Source organism: Chironomus tepperi, unplaced genomic scaffold (assembly GCF_022539635.2).
Source record: "Chironomus tepperi strain 1889 unplaced genomic scaffold, CSIRO-AGI_Ctep_v1 contig_298, whole genome shotgun sequence".
NCBI classification, from domain to species: domain Eukaryota; kingdom Metazoa; phylum Arthropoda; class Insecta; order Diptera; family Chironomidae; genus Chironomus; species Chironomus tepperi.
Window position 1 is genome coordinate 1,097,763 of NW_027226420.1, and position 15,837 is coordinate 1,113,599.

Consider the following 15,837-nt stretch of genomic DNA (forward strand, 5'->3'; position numbering starts at 1 on the left):
TAAATTATGCAACAATACATAGCAAGAGTATGGAAAGTCCACAAAAGCAATTGAGTATCATCAATTTTTCAAGGTATAACCCCAAAAAAATCTCAGAATTTCTCAAAGAATCCTTTCGTGCATAATTTATGAAATTTAATCTCGCTACTGAGAAAATTTTAATCTTTTGAATTATTTCGATGGATGTAATTTGAATCCATGATGTGAACACATTAGGTAAAGGTCAAGTTGCTTCTTGTCTAAAAGTAGTTTATAGCAATGTTGTTGGAGCTTTGGACGAAAAATTGTAACATCGACCACATTCAATGTAAATATTTGATGAGAGGATCGGCTTTATTGATGGGAATCGAACTCGTTCCCTCATAAAATTGAGGTTTGCGTATATCTAGTCTGTTGCCTAACCACTCGGACACACAGGTCATACTCTCGAAATAGTAGATGTGAATAAACTTAGTTACTTACTACGCAAATTGACTATGATCGACTTACTTAATTTCTTCGGTCGTACATATCGTCTATGATCCATGTCCTTTCTCAGTTGGCGTCTAAAACTGGCTCTATCGCTTACTACCCTTTGCCAATTGTTAATAACAAATGCTTCAGTATCCTTGATCTGTCTACATTAGTCTCGATATCCTAGATTCACAGAAGTAGTCAGAAACTCTTTCAAGAGAGTTGAATGGTGGCAGAATTTTGTCCACAAGGGATAGATTGACTGCAACCGTCTCTTGCTGAATCAGTCCCCAAATTCCACTATATTCCAGCATCACATCCATCAATAATATAAGATTTAAAGAAGTTTTTTTAAAGATTATTTTGGATTGAATACACAAACCTCACCTGTTCCCTTGACTCCCCCATCCCACTTTATATGAAGGACATCCAAGATAAAAGGAATATAAAGCTCAATTTGGATTAATTTAAATAATTTCACAAAGCTAAAGTACAGATAGAAATTTTTAAATTTTTTTTAATGTAGTCCCCATACAAGCTATAATAAAAATGACATGTAATATCCATAATGTATTCATGCGATAAAATAACATCCTCTTTGATGTGCTAATAAAATTTCATACATTTATAAAAGTACATAATATGCATCCCTTGAGGATGCAATTTTCATTAAAGACATTTCATAACTTTACATGATTTTATGTATCGTCTACGTCAAATATACTTTTTTTTAATGGGGTCTATAGAAATTTCAAATGTAATTTTATGTTTTGGAACGAGTTGGAGCATAAAAAAAGGTATCGACGTCATTATACAGCTTATAATGAATATTTTCAATGGATTTCCACACGGAATAATTTTTCATTATCATCCATAAAGATGTTTATTTTGAGTTTATGCGGTTTTTAAGACCATGACCTTGAACTTGATACTCAGATTTAGGTGTAGACTTAAATTTTGAATGCTTTCTAAAATTCGTCATAGAGATTCATTAATGAAGTCTATTAAATGCTTATGTAAGAAGTGTGAAAATATTTTCGGATATAGCTGCGTAAGCTCCAATCATCTGGCACCACAATCAGTTAAATTAATTAACCAAAGCATACGTTTAAGACTAATGAATAGCTGTGGGACATCAAACTAATTATCCCGGATTTACTTTACTCTATCACACATCTTATGCAACAAATGCATATTCATATATGTGTGACTCACAAGACATAAACAATCTTTGGATATTTACCTCAAATTTCACTAGAAAATGTTATAATTCAGCAATGATGGAAATTTATTTACCCATAAAATTACAAATCCAATTTACCTACTTTACAGTGTAAACAGCATGTATGTTAAGTAACAAAATTAATTTATAGTGAATACATTCCTCATAAAATGTTTGAATTGAATCCCATTGTCGTAAAAAATTGTGCATTAAATTTCTCAAAAACAAGCAAATTATCTATGGGGTCTATTGATAAATGATGTGCATCTCCATTGTCATTTTTGGCGGTTGTGCCTCTCTCTAGTTCCTTAAAAAAGCATTAAGCAACATTTTTGCAGTTTTCGATCAGTGTTGTACAAAATATTGTGTCTCGGCACATTTAGGTGATAAGTCACGGCCAAAATCGCATACGTTATGCTGGTTATTATAGACATGGATATTATAGACATGATACAACAAAAATTGACATTGAAAAGGTCGAGTTACTTTGCTTTTTGTACAATGAGAGCAATATACCTCTTTAAGCTTTTTGAATATACGAAGACAACATCTTTAAAAAGGAATTTCTGCTCTCTTTTATCTTCATGCATTTGATTCCTTTAGTTACAAAAGAATTTCTGTTACTAATGGTAGAGGGGTGATTCGTAAATGATGTCAGGTATCAGAAAGAGGTTCTTTCAATGTGTTGTGATGGTTTATGACAGTGGTGGACGACAGATGTGACATGGCAATGTTGTAAATGCCATGAACCGTACGCCGTGTGCGGTTTTGGTCGAGGCATACCACCAAGGTATGCCGCGATAAGTAAATCGTTGCCAAACACTAGCGTAAGTAGGAATAGCGGAAGTTGAATTCAGAAAATTCAATTTGTATGGACGGATATGGACGTAACTTACCGTGCGCCCCAAAAAAGAATAGAAGAAGCAACTTCTATTTGAATAGGAATTTACAAGAGAAATCAATATAAAGTATGGAAGAGAAAGTTCAAGAAGTCTTATGCAACTTTAGGGAAAATTAATCACCATATTCATTCATTCATGACTGTATGTCATATATTCGAATAAAATTATTGTCTTTTGTGTACTTTTAAGTTTGGAAACTAGTTGGCACATTTGCAGTTAAGAACCCGAAGCATCAATAAGACATGAATAACTGAATGTCATCAGATCAATCCCAATTAAAAACTCATTAAATGAACATCCTGTTTCCAAGATTAATTTTACATTTCAGAGCATTAAAGGCTAAATATTGCACATAAATTATCTTACATGAATAAATAAGCACACAAGCTCTAGGCTGTAATGATCAATCAGAGACATAAATGCTCGAAAATATGCTTGGGGAAATTCAGTGCTATAGCTTAAAGATTCATTATTTATAAATTTTGCAAAAATTGTTTTCGGATTTCCCCATAGACAGTGAACTTTATTGATATTAAGCTGCACATGACGCAACTTTACCATGTGACAGCCTTTTCGAATCTTTCAGTGTCAATTTGTCAAGATACTTTTTAGATTTCACGATGACTCACTCTTGCTTGCTTGCCTTTACATGTGCATTATGAATGTATAGCAATCATAAAAATTCATATCCATAATTTATAATTTAAATTTTTTTTCGATTTTTTGTGTCTTTATTTATAAAAAAATACAGTATACAAAATTACAAGGAAATGGCAATGAAAAATATGGCCGAAAACAGCTTTGACCGTCCGAAATTTTATGAATTATAAATGTACATATTATAAAACTAGTTCCATCTTGTTCTTTCTAAAACTATAAACATATTTGCATGAAAATTAAAGGAATAAGCAGCACTCGAAAAGTTCTTCCTTCATTTTCAGCGCATTTTCTATTGTTAATTCAACATAATTTGAATATGACTGCTAGCTGGATATACAATTTCAAACAAAATAAAAATATGTAAAAAAAGTTTTTTAAAGATACGCTTTTATTTAGGTGCAATGAAAAGTAGAAAATAATATTTAGATTCCAGTCTCAAATTTAAAAGAGACAAATTTTTAAAATTCGACAAAGAAAATTATAATAAAAGCGTGGGCGAATCTACAGAAGCCATTATCAAAGCCCACGCTTTTATTATAATTTTCTTAGTCGAATTTTAAAAATTTGTCTCTTTTAAATTTGAGACTGGAATCTAAATATTATTTTCTACTTTTCATTGCACCTAAATAAAAGCGTATCTTTAAAAAACTTTTTTTTACATATTTTTATTTTTTACTTTTTAGTTTTCTCTATCAAAAATTGTTAGTATCCGAATTGTTAATACTGAAGACTAAAAATCGCTTTTAAATGTCAATTTAAATTTTAATTCGAAATGAAATCGGTCCTAAATGGAACAAATTACAAAAAATTTCGATTTTGTGTTCCATGAAGATAAATTTATAATTTAAAACAGGCCAAAAACTAGGGTTTGTTATTATAAAATCGTCAACTTTCTTTTTTTTCCCAAATTTCTTTTTGATTTTTATAAAGAATGGTTAATGAAAGATTTAGTTGAAATTTCAGATCAATCGGATAATAAATGTGGTCAATATGTCGAAAATTCCTTTAATTTTGAGTAAAAAAACTAGTTTTTTGGCTCTAACTACTCCGAAATTTTAAAATTTTGCAAAGTTCTTTTCAGTATAATACAGAATAATCTAAGATATACTTTCATGCCAATTTTCAGCTCTCCAGCTTCCATGAAAGTAGAAATATATCAAGAAATCGTAGATTTTGGCATTAAAAAACTAGTTTTTTGGCCCTAACTTTAGCAAAATTTAATTTTTTTTCAAAAATCTTTTTAATGTGTTCTATATTAGCCTATAATACACCACTATGCCAAATTTCAGCCTTTGAAGTTAAGTAGAAGTGGTCGAAGTAGGTACTTGAAAATTTGAAAGTCTTAAACAGAGCAACCTAAATAAAAGCGTATAAAAAAGACTTTATGATCTCAAATTAAGCAATTACTATGATTGTACTAACCCCTTCCAGAAATTGAATTGCAAAAAATTTACTATGTAGTTCCGGCACGGAGTGTTTTTATTTCACAATACACAACATGAATATTGAATGACAATATATGCTGCTCATATTTTATGTAATATTGACTTATTTACTAAAGTTCCATTTCATATTTATATTTATGTGATATGCTTACTATTGTGTAGTGTTTGCCTAATTTTCTACTTAATTAAAATGATTGTCACGTTTACAAATATTTGGATTGGCTTGATTTTTTGCGTCAAAATTTTACAATTTATTTGAGGCATCAAAAAAGCTGAAATAATGAAGCAATTGAAATGGTTTTTTATGATGTCGATGGGAATGGATTGTGCGTTATAAAAGCCTTGCGTTGACTCTTCTCGACATTTCTAAAAAGGCTTCGCTAGACTTTAAAAGGCCTTGCTCGACCTCAAGAGACTTCGCTAGACTTTAAAAGGCCTTGCTCGATCTCAAGACACTTCGCTCGACCTCAAGAGACTTCGCTCGACCTCAAGAGACTTCGCTCGATCTCAAGAGACTTCGCTCGACCTCAAGAGACTTCGCTCGATCTCAAGAGACTTCGCTCGATCTCAAGTGGCTTCGCTCGACCTCAAGAGACTTCGCTCGATCTCAAGTGACTTCGCTCGACCCCAAGTGGCTTCGCTCGACCTCAAAAGGCTTCGTTCAATCTCAAGAGACTTTGCTCAACCTTTAGAGACTTTGCTAAGCCTCGCTCGACCTCAAGAAATTAATGAACCCAAGTGTTATTTACAATTTCAAAGCCAAAAATAGATAAGAATTTCACCTAAACAACCATAATCCAAACACGAGTATTCATACCAAGTTTCTTATCAAGCCACGAAAACATAAATTCACGTAATACACCAATCAACTGATAAAAAAAAGAATGTTTACCAATCAATGCAATAGAAAATGCGCTAATAATATTTATTTTAAGATAAGTGTCTTTACTTGTTATCTAACTTCAAGCGTGCATGAAGTACATTGTGATATGATTCAACATGAAAACAGAGAATGAAGAAAAAAAGATGAAATGGAACGGAATGTTCTCTAAAATGGAAAATTCAATTAATTTCTAATTAAAATTGTGAATAAAATTAATGAAAGTGATAAGAGCAAATTAAATGTAGCTTGTTGAGCTGAGTCAGTGTCGTTTATACAATTCTCAACATCTGAGAATAGTTGGATGTAATTTTCAACACTTTTACTTAATGACCCGGATTCGGGTGCAACTAAACCGAGTGCACTATCCTCGAATAGTAAATCCTTGGCACCACTGAATATATTATACATTTTAAAATCTGGGTCAGATTGTAAATATAAATCAAGCGAAATAAGTCCATTTAGAATTCCCATATTCCTCGAGTTGTTACGATTGACGACAATTTCACCATCGACAATGGTCGTCATGTAGCATGAGGGATCAACGTTAAAACCTGTCGTGCTTGCCAACGAGCCATTTCTACATAAAATTCGGAAATTGTCTGGATTTAAATTTAATGCACGTGCATGATTTTCAAGATTCTGATGTTCAAGAATGGCAACATCACCAACTTCATTGAGACATGTTAGTGCACCACGAGTACCATAAAAGCGATTTGAGATTGATGCTGCACAATTTATCGAACGATTTGGTATATGTGGAATATTTTCATCAAACTCCTCGTCGCCTTCAATACCATCTGTGGTTGGAACTGCATTTCCATCTTCATCGTATTCCACTTCACCGGCTAATGCCTTAATAGCTTGTGTTGTTGTTTGCATTAATTGTGTTTGACAGAGTGAGCATAAATTTTCGGGATTTGATGCTGTCGGATCATGGAAAATGCTACGACTACCAGGAACGCAACTTTCATTGAAAAAGCTTGCTAGTAATGGACCAAAATTACAGTCTTCACGCTTAAATATTCCACGACCTTTTGCAATATTAATAAATGCAATTGATGCAATTCCACCATATTCTGGAATGCATGCTTTCTTGTCACGAAAATCTTCAAATGATGTGATTCTCTCCGCATCAGACTCTTTAATGACAGCAACAACTGACGAATATCTGCTGTCCTCGGTTTCTTCGTATAGAATTGTCGATAAGTTGTAAACACTATGAAGAATAAAGTAAATAAAAATTAGTCATTAAAGATAACGATGTAAAATAATAAAAATAAATGTTATGATATCATTACTGTCTTGCAATATATCCAAAGTTTGAATCAATTCCAAGTAAGTCTGCCTTTCCACTTGATACGTCACTTATACATGATACGGCATCTGTTCGTGGTTCATTACATTCGAAAATTGGTTTGATTCCAGTCGAAAGTGCAGCAGCACGAAGTACATCACACTTGTCTTTCTCTTCATACGAATGTGTACACCAGCGAGAAGTTGTCGTACACATTCCAATGTCCGCAGGTATTGGACGAATTGGATTAATGTAGTCGACTAGAAAAACAATGTTTTGAACAGGAAAGAGGACATTTGAACCGGATGATGTTAGAATTGACGTTAGTGCAATTTCCCAAGATGATGTACCGAAAAATGTCCATCGAAGTAAGCGCTGTGCTATACTGTAGATAAAATTTTAGTTTAAGGACTTAATTAGATCATAAAAGTCATGCTACTTACCCTAATGAATTGTCATTATTGGATACGATAATGCTCCAAGGTTGTCTTAGCCATGAACATGGATTTGTGTTGTTAAAGGTAGACTCATAGCTACCGTTAGGACACAAATATTTGAAATTATTTTCAATATCCGAGTTTGCTGTGAAAAAATCAACTGCTTCCTGTTGTGCTACATATGCAAGACCATTTTCTGTCTTCAACATACATTCTAAAGCTTTTTGATGATCTGTAGCAGGCGTTGAAGTGTACGAGCATGCTTCCTTATCATCACATAACTCACATAAAACTGGATATTTTTCCTTTAATCTCTTATCCTCTTCGTCGATATGTGACCAAGCACCAGGACGACATGCTGTATTGAAATGATTAGCAAGTGCAGCTGCCTCAATTTCTGCAGGCGTATCTCCATCAGCACAGTCATATGGAACAACCTGTCGCTCAAAATGTTTTAAAAATGCCTCTGTCCATCTCTCATGACGCTGACGTTGATGCAATCCCGGATGACAGTAGTCCATATCACGTAAATTCTTTAATCCATCATAATGTGTGCTTCTCACGACGACAACAGATTGAAAGTCAAATGATTCAAGTTTCCTATCTTTATGCCTCAATTCCTTAATTACAGCTAAGCCATCATATCGCAATGTAGCCAGATGAAAAGCATTTTCAGCTGTAAGAATTCCAAATTCGGCTGTTCCATTTCTTATTCTCTGTGCACATTCAATTGCATCTTGTACAAAGACACAAGACACTTCTGAATTTCCTCTAAGGTTTGTAAAATATTAATTATTAAGTTCTATATAAAGGATATTGAAATGAACTTACCTTTGGAGCTGAGCACAGTCATCTGCATTTTTTAAGGTTGCGCATACTCGATCTACATATTTAAATAAATTAAAATAATATTATATAGTTCCGAACTAGAATCGTTCAACCCCACACCCAATTAAGTATAAAATTATTCATAAACTTTAGTGACATTTTTTCATCAGAATTCCTTCTTCTTATCAATTATTACACACTTTACGTCTTTCATACTTAGCAAACTACCATTGATGAATGCTGTGCTAATAAGACACTCAATAATGAGTAAACATTTCAATGAAGCTTTTAAATTTAGCAGTGACGACAGAAAAGAGGTAGCTTCCGACAAAATATTTTATATCTTTATTGCGAGAAATATTGGCTGAATGAATGTCTCAGGCATTTTTAAACTAAGAACTTGAAAGGCTTTTTGTAAGAAAATTCTTAAGCAGCTTTGGAATTTTTCCAAATAGTTCATCGAGTCGTTTCTGGTTCATTTCTTCTGCGAACTGAACATAATTTAAATGGAAACTTGTTTGCTCCAAAGTTTACTTTAATAACTCATCAAATTATCCAGAAACTGATTCGTAATTAAAGAGTTTTTCGTGAAAACATTTGCGATATGAGTAATCCGATAAAAAATATTCTTCTTCTTGATCCAAAGTCAATGAGTCATCATTTCCATTGAAGATTGAATGTAGTTCATTATCAACACTTTAAGTATGCGAAATAGTCACTCAAAAAACACCTTTTAATATGTTTTATATCGATTTTGTAGTAATTATGTCTAATTTTAAATTTTAAATGCTATTCGTTTCCGCTGTTCTTTCTTCCTACTCTAATCATTATATAGTCAATACAAAAAACTTCTCCATCCAAAGAATTCATTCTTAATTTTACAAACTACTTCGCGTTCTTTAAATTACAAGTTTTGTAGTTGTTGTATTCATTTCGTCATTTGGACTTAGCCAAATATCAAGCATACATTGTGAATGTGCTTTTTCTCAACAAACAATCATAAAGCATATAAACGTATGTGTCGAGTCATAAATTTAATAATTTAGCTAGATATAAACTAGGTATAACCTATCTCATACAGTACTGTCTAAATAGCTAGATATACACTGATTAGATAAGTAAATGCGATTTTTTGAGTTTCAACGATAAAATCATTCCTAAATTAGATAAGTAAATGCGATTTTTTGAGTTTCAACGATAAAATCATTCCCGGTATGAGCTAATTTTATGTAATACCACTAATCTTTAAACAATTTATCACCTTTTGTAGGGCCTTGACCATTCACAAGTGCAATGCAGGCAAGGATAAGTATTCCTGCAATTTTTAACTCCATTTTGGCACGTTTGCAGGTGTTTTGATAATTAAACTATAATTATGTATCTTTTACTTCCAATTTCAATCACAAGTTAAATTCAACTGACTAACAAAATTAGGGTGTTGCCTTAATAGTCTAGTACAGTTGATAAGATAGTGTGTTATCTGAAGATAACAGCGATATGATTACGACAGGCTGAGACACTTCCCCGTGCAAATTGAAACTTGTTTTGAATGATTTCAATGTGCGAGATTACCATCTGTGTATTATTCCCGATGATGACTAAATGCACTGTCCGCTTGGCTATTATTAGGACATTTCAATATGTGCCGACCAATATATAAACACAAAAGTAAAATAAATTAACAAATGTGTATAACTTTATTTAAATCAGTTACTGAGCGAAGTTCAATTGAATCATCTTCATGACATAGTAAACAGTTTAATATGCAATTACAATATAACATCAATTAACTATGAATCTTATTGAATTCTATATTTTGCCCAAAATTCATAAAATTAACAGTCACAAAATATTCAAATTTTTCACTGAATGAACTTTTATTTTGAATTTAAAACTAAATTGACCGTTATATAATTTGAAGCGCTGATTTATTTGGAATTTAATCTGAAAGATCTCATTAGTATTCTAAACTGATTGATTAAATATCAAGACATTTGAACGAAAACTCGTTGAAGGAATCAGCTGAAACATTTAAGAACAAAAAACTCACAAACAATTATGTTAAATAACGTTTTCACAAAAATTTGAAAAGCATGCTTAGCAATTCGAATTTAAATTGAAATCCGAAATTACTCGGAACTTTGCGGACAATAAGTATATCCTATAGTTCTTGAAATTTTCGGGACGATGTCAAATATAGTTCTGTCCAAACGGTGTCTCTTTCATAGTATCAGCTATCTCAGTTATAGAAATACCATAACGGTCATTTAAAATTTAAATTTGAGTTCTTGGTAAACAAAATCGACGATTTCATTGAATTTTTTCGAGCTAAAAGTTAAATTAAATTTTCAGCTGTTTAGCATAATCTGTGTGACTTTTTATTGTAAATTATATGCTTTTAAATGCAAAATAAGTGTTCTATAAAAATTAATAATCGTGTAAGACGTAGATAAAGTAGTTAAATTAAAGAAAATAAAACGGGATAAAAAGTTTAAGTGAATTAATTTTTTTCTAGTGAATTTTGTACATTATAATTTAATTAATTCTAGTATATTATATCATAACTTGATAAAACTCCATAGATTCAATGTAAAATCTTAATTAATTGCCAGTGAAAATTGATGTGAAATGTAAGTTTAATGATTTTTTATGAATATTGCGACTTTTCTTTGTTTTGTTGTTTCTGTAAAAACTGCTCAGTGTTGTTCTATAAGATAAAAAGTCATTTGGCAAGATACAGCTCGTTTTTTATAAACAATGTACGCAAATTTTCGTGATTTTTGTGACAGTCAAGGCCAACTTAATTCGAATTAATAGTTAATCCTTACCAGCTTAATCCAGGATTAAAATTTTAATCTATCAGATTAAATTTTATCAAGTGATTATTAGGGCAGTAAAGTCATAAGGTGAAAGTTAAGAATAATAAATAGCTTATTAGCTTCATTTGTGTAAAAACATACAAGGTCAAAGTTCGGACAAGAATATAATGTTTGTAGACATGACATTATGATGATTTACGCAATAATTAACTGTAAATTATTGCATTAATTTGAGAAGGCAACGAGCTTTTGGAAATAAAAATCGCATGCTCCATAGAAAAAAAAAAATTGTGAATTATTGATAAGTGAACGATGATTTCAAGGACTTCTTCTGTTTATTTTTACAGATTATTGAAATATCAAATTTGATACAAAATAAGTAAAAATTATAGCATCACGAGTGATGAATGTCATGAACCTCAAGTAGAATACTAGAAGCTGTTGACATAATAAATTTTATAGGAGCAATTATGCATACAATCATTAGCTATGCAGTTCTAATATTCATAGGCATCAAAAATACACATTGTGATGTTCTCGTTTATGAAAATCCAACAAATCGAGTAAGTTAATCAATTGCAAGCTGTTATTGTACTTTTAATTTAATTAATATTCATCTCATATGAAGCTTGTTGAAGAGTTTCAATCTCTTGCTGCTCGTTTCGGACCTAATTTTCCACCAAATGGAATGAGAGTATATGCAGTACAAGGAGAGCCGCCTGATGGATGTGCCCCTATGGAAGAAGCTCCAAAAAATTATACAATACATGGCACACCAATGCGTTTTGCGGCTGTGATATCTAGAGGAGATTGTACATTTGCTGGTATGTCTAGCAATTTGGCACCAAAAAATACAAATTAAATGTTTATTTCTGTCATCTCATCTTCCTTTTAGATAAAGTTCGTCATGCCCAAAATGCCAGTTTTGATGCTGTTATCGTATACAATAAAGACAGTGACGCTCTTGAAATCATGTCAGCAAGTGACGATTCAGATATTTTTATACCTTCCTTATTCGTCGGTCAGACATCTGGAAGCATCATCATGTTTGATTACAATTATTCAAGAAGTATATACAATCACAATTTCAATGTCTATTATTGTCTTATCTAATTATATTCTTTATTCCTTTTCTCTTGCAATTTATATCCACTTAACCCAGAATTCTTTCTCATATTGAACGATGATTTTCCATTTAATATCAACACGCATCTTATTATTCCATTTTGCATTGTGATTGGAATGTGCTTTGTTATTATGGTGAGTAATGTGTACTATTATCGGTAGATAAGGTAATAGAAGTTCTAGAGTCTGTTATATACAAGGCTATATGATCAACGACATATGTGACAATGTGCGTAACCATGACAATCTTACTACCATTCCAAACCATAATTCGTTATGTATCTATGATGAAGACCTACAATTTGGTATCCAAAACAAATCAACAAAACATACATGCATGGTTTCAATGATATGTTGCTGATACATAACATGATATTATGTTTATGTTTGTAATTGAGACATTTGGTTGTCATTGTCTACAGACCGTTTAGAAACAAGAAAGTAATACATTTTAATAAAATTTAACTGCATTAGAGTAAGTCAATCCAAATTCATATACACAGCCAAAATCATCTGTTTAAAATTCTCATAAAGCACTTCATTGATTGATTTGCTCAATAAATTAGTCTATTTCCACAGATAGTAAACAAACTTGTCGATTCGTTCATGAATCGTATCGTAGATTTTTCGTAATTCCCTTTACAAGCATTTCAAGTCACTTACACAAATGTCTGAGATTATAAAGATTATCGATGTGTCTTTATCAAATGATTGTGCAATTCTTGATTTATATTAAGGCAATTACTTGTGTCTTCCTAGTGATTAGTCATTTTTACTTTCGTACATTAATCTTTATATAGTCACACATATTTACTTCATATTTTTTCGTATGTTTCGTAACATTCACGTGCGCTTTATGGATTTTGTAACTTATTAGCGAATGTCTCAATGTTTGATGGAAAATAAAAGTACAAAAATGGAGATTGTGCATGAATAATGTCCGTCAAATCAATTTCAAGAATGCGAAAGGCATCTTGATCTTAGAATAAAATTGTAGACACACATCATTTATGAAAGAGCCATAAAATGAGGGAAATTTCCAAATACATGTTAATTGCCTTTAATCGAAAACAGATCAAAGTCGAAACTTAGTCTGCTAATAAAAACAGTAAACCAAACATTTTAGAACCTCTATTAAGTCTATAAATCAATAACAGCATTTCTAATATGATTTCTGTGTACAAAACAGCTGGGTTTCATGATTTCACGATGTGTACGAGAAAGACGTCGTATTATGCGGTATCGCCTACCAACGAGTTCCTTGAAGAAGCTCGAATCCCGCAAATACACAAAAAATGAAATTTATGAGACATGTGCAATATGCTTAGGTAAGAAAATTGACAAAAACAAGTCAAGTGGACTTTAATTGAATTTTTCCTTTATTCATGCATGCTTACAGACGATTACGAGGAAGGTGATAGGCTAAGAATTCTTCCATGCCGTCATGCCTATCATACAAAATGTATTGATGTATGGCTGACTAAAAATCGACGTGTTTGTCCAATATGTAAGAGAAAAGTCTACACAATAGGTGAAAGACGTAGACAACGGAGGAGACGTTCTGCCGACTCCACGACTGATTCAATGTCTTCTTTTGATCCTGACGACACGACTCCCCTAATTAATCCGCAGGACGCTAATGCTAATCATGGAACATTTAATGAAAATAATCAGGAACAAACGCAAGATGAAAATGAAGCTTTAGAAGCTGGTCAACAGAATCAAAATGAGGCATCAGATGATGAAATGCTTGATGGCCGTCCACCTTCAAATCAGAGATTTAATCCATTTAATCGAGTTGATAACTTACCGCCAGTTGCTGATGAATTAATTGTCACGGTTGAAGGACCTAATGATAGTATATGGACGAAATTTAAGAGGTAATTTATCATTAAAATTAGATTTGTAACGAATTTTTAAAATTTTAATTGAATAAGTTCGTTTTAACAGTTTGAAGTTGGCTACAAATGAATTTATTTGAATTTAGAAAATCCGTTAAAAATGCAATTTATTTCATAAATTAATTCTTTCAGATTTTTCCGTGTTAGTCACCAAACAGCAGATGACGACGATCCTCCATTACTCGATAATACAGTAACAGCAGCAACGGACGACGTAGATATAATAATAAGACCTGATAGTAGCCACACGATTAACATTGCACGACCGATAGCTGGAAATAATATTCTCAATTCAAATTTAAGTGGATCATTTCGTGAAGAGAATGAGACATTAAATAATCATAATAGTAATATTAATAACTCTAGCGATAATAGTTTATCAAATGGACAAGTAAGGGCTGATTCCTCAAAACGAGCACATCGTTCTGCACCAAATATAATGCAACGTGATGAGCCAAGTACAAGCAGTGGGTCTCCAAGAAGAATTGGCGTTGCGGCAATACCAAACCTTCAATTTCTCTCAAGACCATCGCAAAATCGAAATCGATTAATTTAGAAGGTACGAATAAATTAATAAAACAAAGGAAGTACGATAGAGAAAAATACTAATTCTTCTTTTTAAGAATGTGATTATTGAAGTTTTTTTACATAAACATATATTTTTAATATTAATTCATGTACAGTTATGTTCGTCATTCGTGAATGGTGCAGCTATCTCCTGTCATCATCCGAGATAAATAAGAAAATATAAAAAAATTGTTTCTTGCAAGTGTAGAAATGTGCAAAATAATACGAAAAAATGTAGTCATTGAATGAATTTAAATTCTCCCTTAAAGAAAGAGTAGTGACTGGAATGGAGTGAATTAGAAGATTTGACAGATTTTTCGAAACTTAATGTTGAATCAAATTTTGATTATTTTCTGATCTCACAACAAGAAGTTATTGGTTTTCGATTGGAAATTGGCTGTGTTAAGCTACAGTTTTTGCTTCATAGCTAATTCCTCATTGATTGAGGATTTTTAATTCGGATTAAATATTTTTTAATCCTTGGCTTAATCTTAGGATTAAAAATTTAATCCTAAAAATTGGAAACAGCCAATATTCAATTGAAGATCAAAAGCCTGTGAAATTTGTGATTTAATGAGTTGCCTTAATACTTTTTTGGTTGATAACCTTAATGTACTGAATTTCCATAACTATTTTTCATAATATTAGTCATTCCTTTCATAGAAAAATAGTTTTGGTTCTTCCTCAATACTAATAAATTGTAAAAAAAATTGTCATATCCTCTAATTCACTTAATTCTGGATGTTTTAAACAATATATTAATAATATATGATGATATCTTTTAAGGCCATTGTTTATGTGATTAATAATACAAACAAATGAAAGGATATAAAAGCCACACAGATACACACTTTTTCTTATGCAAAACAAAAAAATTAAAGTGTGAGTCGTAGATTATTTCCTATATTTATTTTCCAATTGACACTGTAAAGATAAAGAGATAAAAAAGATTAAATAAAATTTAATTATGAAGAAAATGAGACGTGATTGTTATTTTTTTAAATATTAGCTTCCGTATACCTCAAAAACAGCATCAAAGGATGTATTCAAATTGAATCCGCAAAAACCGTTAGTTACAAATTCAAACTTTTCTTCGTTAAAGTTTTTAAATTTTTCGTTAAAAATTTGAATTTTTGAAAACCGTTATTTTTTAAATTTTGAAAATCCGTTAAAATGCAAAAGAATTTAGGTGGGCTTAGACGAAAAAAAAGTTCCATTTACTAAAATCACTCAAAACTTTAAAAAACGACTTTTGTTAAATAATCTAAGTACCAAAACACAAAAAGGCAACATAAATACAG

At 31.6% G+C, this 15,837-nt stretch overlaps 2 protein-coding genes across 3 annotated transcripts; one reads left to right on the forward strand and one right to left on the reverse strand.

Annotated features, from left to right (window-relative positions):
- Positions 1–3,272: 3,272 nt before the first annotated feature.
- LOC139092421 (transferrin-like) lies at positions 3,273–9,687 on the reverse strand. 2 transcript variants are annotated; one of them, XR_011544587.1, is made up of 6 exons: positions 9,386–9,687; positions 8,128–8,179; positions 7,303–8,067; positions 6,864–7,244; positions 4,660–6,781; positions 3,273–4,593 (listed from the first exon to the last, which is right to left on the reverse strand). XR_011544587.1 is itself a non-coding variant. In XM_070642809.1 (5 exons), the coding sequence occupies exons 1-5, from the start codon at positions 9,456–9,458 to the stop codon at positions 5,749–5,751; spliced, it is 2,304 nt and encodes a 767-aa protein (XP_070498910.1). In that variant the 5' UTR covers positions 9,459–9,687; the 3' UTR covers positions 3,273–5,748. The 2 variants fall into 2 exon arrangements, 1 of the variants encoding a protein (XP_070498910.1); XM_070642809.1 differs by having other exon boundaries at positions 3,273–6,781.
- An 856-nt stretch (positions 9,688–10,543) lies between these two features.
- On the forward strand, positions 10,544–15,516 carry gzl (godzilla E3 ubiquitin protein ligase). Its single transcript, XM_070642810.1, has 8 exons — positions 10,544–10,754; positions 11,291–11,506; positions 11,572–11,767; positions 11,839–12,012; positions 12,106–12,203; positions 13,258–13,396; positions 13,468–13,948; positions 14,102–15,516. The coding sequence occupies exons 2-8, from the start codon at positions 11,414–11,416 to the stop codon at positions 14,523–14,525; spliced, it is 1,605 nt and encodes a 534-aa protein (XP_070498911.1). The 5' UTR covers positions 10,544–10,754; positions 11,291–11,413; the 3' UTR covers positions 14,526–15,516.
- The last annotated feature ends 321 nt before the right edge of the window (positions 15,517–15,837 follow it).